At 33.0% G+C, this 6,000-nt stretch overlaps 1 protein-coding gene across 1 annotated transcript; it reads left to right on the top strand.

The window, feature by feature from the left end:
- The first annotated feature begins 1,866 nt into the window (after nt 1-1,866).
- LOC140977391 (tRNA-uridine aminocarboxypropyltransferase A) lies at nt 1,867-3,504 on the top strand. Its single transcript, XM_073442141.1, has 2 exons — nt 1,867-2,248; nt 2,715-3,504. The coding sequence occupies exons 1-2, from the start codon at nt 1,933-1,935 to the stop codon at nt 3,122-3,124; spliced, it is 726 nt and encodes a 241-aa protein (XP_073298242.1). The 5' UTR covers nt 1,867-1,932; the 3' UTR covers nt 3,125-3,504.
- Nucleotides 3,505-6,000: the final 2,496 nt, after the last annotated feature.

Below are 6,000 nucleotides of genomic sequence, written 5' to 3'. Positions count from 1 at the left end.
ACGATGGTCCAAGGGTGACGGGTGGCGGGAAGGATTGATCCAAAGTGGAATCTAGGACCCGTACACATAGGAGAACTGGTGCTAGAACTGGATCTATTGAGATCACCAGAATGGGTGCCGGAAACGTCCTGAGATGCATTTGCAGAAAGCGTGTGCTGGACTGATCTACTCATATCACCATAAACGTTGCCGGAAACATCCGGACTTGAATGTACAGAAGGCGTGTGCTGGACTGAAGGAGACTCCAAAGGATGCTCGCTACATATGACTGTTTGACCTTGCCTCCAGAGCTCGAGCACCCGAGTGATGACCGCATCAGGCACAGAATCAACAAAAAGCCCGGTCGTGTAATAAGGTGAAACTAGCTCCTCAGGAGTAAGAGTCAAAAATCCAAGACAATCCTACATATAATTAATAACATATCATATTAATTAAAATTAATGTCCACAGTTATTATATCAAATCAATTCATATTACTTACATCTATAGGAGAATCACCAAAGGCTGCAGCGATATCAGCACCAGTTGGGGCACGGTTTGACGACCACGTGTTAGTTACCCACTGAAACATCCTGGGCAACATCAAACCGTCCACATGTCTTCTCCTTGCTACCTTTTGTGCCACGCTCGGATAACATTCATAAGCAAGGATCTGTAACATAAATTTCAAACAATGTTACTAGTAGAAATAAAGATAACATATCTACTTAAACATTCAAAAAATAATATATCGTCCTAAAAGGTCCTTCTTCAAACATCGGACCGCATCCCGATAGGCTACTCTACCCCAGGGATAATGGTTGAACCTATCCAAATCATCTACAAGCCTCAAGTATTTAGGGTCGATCTTCATCGTCTTTTTCCTCGTCGCCTCACCAAATACGGCACAACAGAAGTATAGACTAGACATCTTTATCTTCTCCACGTCTGTACCAGTCTCATTCTGCTCTTGGACAATAATCTTTCCCTCCAAATCACTCAAAACAATCTCAGACTTACCGGGAAAGTGTGCGGTGCCAAATACACCTATATCAGATAAATATTCGGGCTCTATAGCGCAATCGAGACCTGTTATTAACAATACTCTAACAAAGAAAATCTAACCGGCTTTTTGCGCACCACCATCCACAAATCATCACTACTACTATCAACTATCTGATTACTCATCAAATACCATATAATTTGATTGAAAATGTTAAAATCTCTATAATACCTAACCAAACTACCAAAAGGCGACTGCTCGAAAAAATGAGTTTTCTCATCGTTGTTCAAATAGCGATGAATCTTCTCAGCAATCTCTTTATATCTCGATTGAATTGTCAATTTGCATCGAAAAATTGAATCTCTGCCTAGTTTTCTCGGCAAATAGACATGTGACAAAAAAAATATGTTAGTAAAGTTAGGAAAGATTGTTCGACCAAAAACATTGGTCGACCACACATGTTCGACCAAAAACATTGGTCGATCAATTGTGGTCGACCAATCTTTATGGTCGACCATAAAATTTGGTCGATCGACCATAAAATCATAGTCGATCTCAACTCATCTACGCACACCGCAGCAAACCTAAATCGACAAAAAAGCAGAAGCAAAAAATCGACATAAACGTGAAAATTACCACATTTTTGTTTGTCATTCCTTCGATTTAATTTGTGTCGCCTCGAGTGAAGGGTTTTTCCGAGAACGGAGGGTAGGGTTTACGGGGGAGGGTTCTCTGTTCTTTTGCAAAGATTTGTTTTTGTTGATTTAATCGTGTGTTTAAAGATTTTAAATTTAAAACATAAAGACAGAAAAGTAATTGTACGTGTGGATCTTTTTTTTAAAAAAAACGCATTTGAGTCCTTTTTCCCTAATTTTTTCTGAGCTTCTCCTCTTACAAGGCCCAATTCATCTCAATTTTACTCCACGGCCCACTCCAAAATTTATTAATTGATGGCATCGGAGGGGAAAAACGCACCTGCACGGCGGCGAATCTGCGGCAGTGGGTGCGGCAGACCGGCCAACGTGTGTCTCTGCCACAGTCTCCCTTCGAGCCCCATCGAGACGCTCACGCAAATCGTCATCCTCCATCACCCACACGAGCAAAGTCACAAACTTGCCACAGTCCCTCTCCTCTCCAAATGCCTAGCCAACTGCCACATCATCGTGGGACGAAAATTGAGGTATGGAGACTCAAATCTGCTAGATACTCTTCACGACCAAAATCTTCATTCGCAGCCCTTTCGCCGGGCCCTTATTCTGTTCCCTGGTACGACTAAATTTTATGCGACTCTGCCAATTCGTTAATTTTTTTCAATATTACCTTGTATTCTGGAAATTTTGAAAGAAAATAATTAATTCTCCTCTGGCTAAAGTATGTGACTTAAAGAATTTTTTAGTATATACTAGTGTTTTGAGAACATTCGGTAGAGGTAGGAATGGAGGAGCGTGGAAATTGAATGTCTGAATGCAAAATGTTCATGGTAATTAGAAGTTTTATAGGGTTAGCAAGAATATGATTTTTTTTCCTTCGAAGTCTTTCAAATTCTACTTACCTAAAGAAAGAGCTCGAGCTCTACTTATTTGTGCTCTCTTTAACCTTGAGAGATGAATACGTGGGTGAATCTTTTGGTTCTAAGTGATCATGGGCAAATGAGAAGTTATTACGTATATCGTTCTTCTTTTTTCCTTCAACAATTACATGTTTTGATTGCATAAATTAGAGTCCTTTACAGGTTCAGATGCCTTGGCTTTAGCTGACGTCAGTCAGGTACAACCCTCTCTGGACTATGCTGATGAAAATAGTCATGTTTTGATTGTTTTTGATGGAACTTGGAAGCATGCCAAGGAGATGCTGCTGGCAAGTCTACCATTTTTATCCAAGTTTGCCATTCAAGTTTGTCTAGGTTTCGATGTAAGGCTTGATGGTGATAGTATTTTCAACTCGGGTTTGATTCTTAGAAAAGAACCGTTTTCTGGGTGTATGAGTACAATGGAGGCAGTTGCAAGGTGTTTAAGAATTCTCGAACCAAATGGGGTTGAGATCGAATCTAGGATAATAGTGGTTTTAAAGGCTATGGTTGGTTTTCAGGCTAGTTTCTTGAAGTCAAGACCGAAATTAACAAATGAACAGAGAAAAGGATAGCACTGACTTATACTGTTAAAGAAGAAGTCAAAGATACTGTTTTATCTTGTGTCTGGTGATCATAAGGTTTGATATATAACTTGGTTACTGAAGTTGAGGTTAGCAGTCAATGGCGTCGTAATAACCATTTTGTTAAGATACAAGTCCATGGTGGTTTCTTTTATGTTCTTGATCAAAACTGTGTACAGCTTATGTTTTTTACTCTGGACTGCCTGGTTGTTTTCTTAACTGTTGTCCTAATGAGAACGTAGGATTTGGGATGATACTTCATTTTTGCAAGACTTGTCATACCAAAATTGAGAGGCTAAATTAAATTTCCCGAAGGCTATGAAGCCATCTTTCATAAGCATTTTATGAATAATAAAGTATATGTTCTATCCTGATCCTGAGTATCGAACTTTCACGTGGGGTAGTTGGTCCCAATTAAAACTACTTTCTTTAATATGGTTGGTATTGATTAATGTAATTCGTATTTACACATGATTCTTTGTTCAAGTGTTGTACTTGTGTGGGTGGTGGACTGGTTTTTTTTTTTTTTTTTTTTTTTTTTTTTTTTTTTTGTTTTTTTTTTTGTTGTTGTTTGTTTTTTTTTTTTTTTTTTTTTTTTTTTTTTTTGGGGGGGGGGGGTCCTTATTTGCCTTCATGTTCAATTCGGGTTTTAATCCGGCCATTGATTTAATTTAATCTAATTTTCATTTTTACTAATTTTTCAAGATAGTGATAGTGATGATACTAGTGTGTGTATTTGTGCTATGATGATGTATATATATGATGGAGTTGATTTTGTACATGCACTTCAATTTGTTAGGATATATTACGCGTAAATGCCCGATATATACGACCATTTATAATAAAATAGTTATTAATTCCTCTCATATGCGCTTCAAGATTTATTAATTAAGTATTTAGCTAGGTACGTCCTTTGACTTCTCATGGAACATCAAGTGGTGTATTAGTTAAAGTAAATTTTGAACCAAAAAAGGCACACACCGAACGAGTCATTGTTGGAATCAAACTGTTTTTCATTTTACTGGAAATGAAAAGGACGTCAACCCTAAAAAGTTTCAGCATTTTTTTCCTTTCTTGAGCATTATTTATTTTATTTCTTTATCTGTCATTAATCCCTTATTTAACACTTTAATTAAAAATAATTAAATTTTTTAGATTAAGTTTCTTTCATATTAATTAAAATGATATATATTTTAAATTATAATTGTATCGAGTTATCATCTTTTATGTTGGAGGTTGGAAGGGGTGCTCGACAAGTTTATGCAAAAGTGCGAGATCTTTGAATCAAATTATTTCTAAATATCTTAATTCTTTTTGATTTTATGAAATTTTAGCGTATGGTATGTGATTATTTATTTATACAATTGCTTGAGCATGTCACATTTTAATGTAAAAATCCTTAGAATTTGGATTTTTAGAGTTTAAAATTTTAGAGGTATTTAATCTAGATTTTTATATAGTATACACAAAAGTAGTGTTATTCAATATGGAATTTTATAGAGCTTTAAAAATCACGTGGTATTCAAACTTGAATTTTTAAAATTCTATAAAAGCCTATAATTATCTAAAATCTATATTATATTATTAAGCATGAGACCTATAAAGTAATTAATTTTTGGTGTCATAGATTGTTTTAATAATTATATATATTAATAAAGTGTTAACATTTTAATGTAAATCACATGTAGCTTAGCGGATAGAGTCTTGCTTTCTTAAACATTAAGTAGGTTCAATTCCTTGGTTTTTTCTTTTTTTTTATTTATTTTTTAAAATTCGTATATCAAAATTAAAATATAGTCTCTCACTATTTCTTATAATTACGTTTTGATCATCATTTAAATAAACAAAATGACTTATTAAAAATATTGTACAAACACGCAACGCGTGCGTCAGTGTACTAATGTCAATAAATCTCCAATGACTTATGGAATTCTTTATAACAAATTTTGAAACCTTATGTACTTCTTCCCCACTCATGCCGAAGATTTGTAGAGATTTTTAATTAAAAAAAACTGTAGATCATATTTTTTTCCCTCTTCAAAGATCATGAGCAGTGTCCTCTCAGTTTATTATTTTTAAAATTATATAAAAAAATAAAATCATGAAAAACATAATATAAATTTATAATACTTACGTTTAATTTCTATTAAAAAATCTACTCTCTTCCATGAATTCATTTTTTGATTGTTTAAATTTTTTAAATATCGTTCTTTACAAACTATTAAAATTATTTTTATTAAAATATTGTATAACAATGAGTAATATTTAATAATTTTATATTTTTTTAAATTTGATTTATGTTAATTACATGAAAAACTGAAAAGTTTGATATTGCATTTTATTTCTATTTTTTGATAATTTATTTTAAAATTATAGTCAGTATTTTTTATTTTATGTTTTATTAAAAAATTAACATTGTCTTTTATGTTAGAATATATATGAAAATGTAATGGATGTTATTTGCAGTTTCTTTAATTGGTGAAATAATAATAATTTGGAATAAAAGGTATTGAGTCATCGGTATTTAATCTTATTGTTCTTAAATAAAATTTCTTTTGTTCTCAGCCAACAATGTTAATGATTTTTTTGATACTTTTGATATGTTTGTTTGGTGGATTAATAGCAAATATTTTTCTGCTGATTTTTTTTAAATTATTTTTTATTATGATTTAAAATAAACATATTAAGATAGGTAGATTTGTCATTTTCGTGGATATATTATACTTTTCAGATCATCGTCATCTTCAACATCATTCAAGTTATAAAATCTATAGAATTTCATTAAAAAAAATTTTAAATATCAATAAAAATATTCCAAAAGTCTACCAAATTCATGAATTCTATTTAGAGTCATGTTATATGTTCAT

Source organism: Primulina huaijiensis, chromosome 5 (genome assembly GCF_012295235.1).
Source record: "Primulina huaijiensis isolate GDHJ02 chromosome 5, ASM1229523v2, whole genome shotgun sequence".
Lineage (NCBI taxonomy): Eukaryota > Viridiplantae > Streptophyta > Magnoliopsida > Lamiales > Gesneriaceae > Primulina > Primulina huaijiensis.
Note: the sequence above shows the minus strand (reverse complement) of the source record. Positions and strands in the feature narration are given on the sequence as shown.

Excerpts from the sequence above, each read along its gene's own strand:
- LOC140977391 (XM_073442141.1), top strand. The coding sequence starts at position 1,933 with ATGGCATCGGAGGGGAAAAACGCACCTGCACGGCGGCGAATCTGCGGC. Across the intron at positions 2,249-2,714 it reads GGCCCTTATTCTGTTCCCTG|GTTCAGATGCCTTGGCTTTA; the intron begins GTACGACTAAAT and ends AGTCCTTTACAG.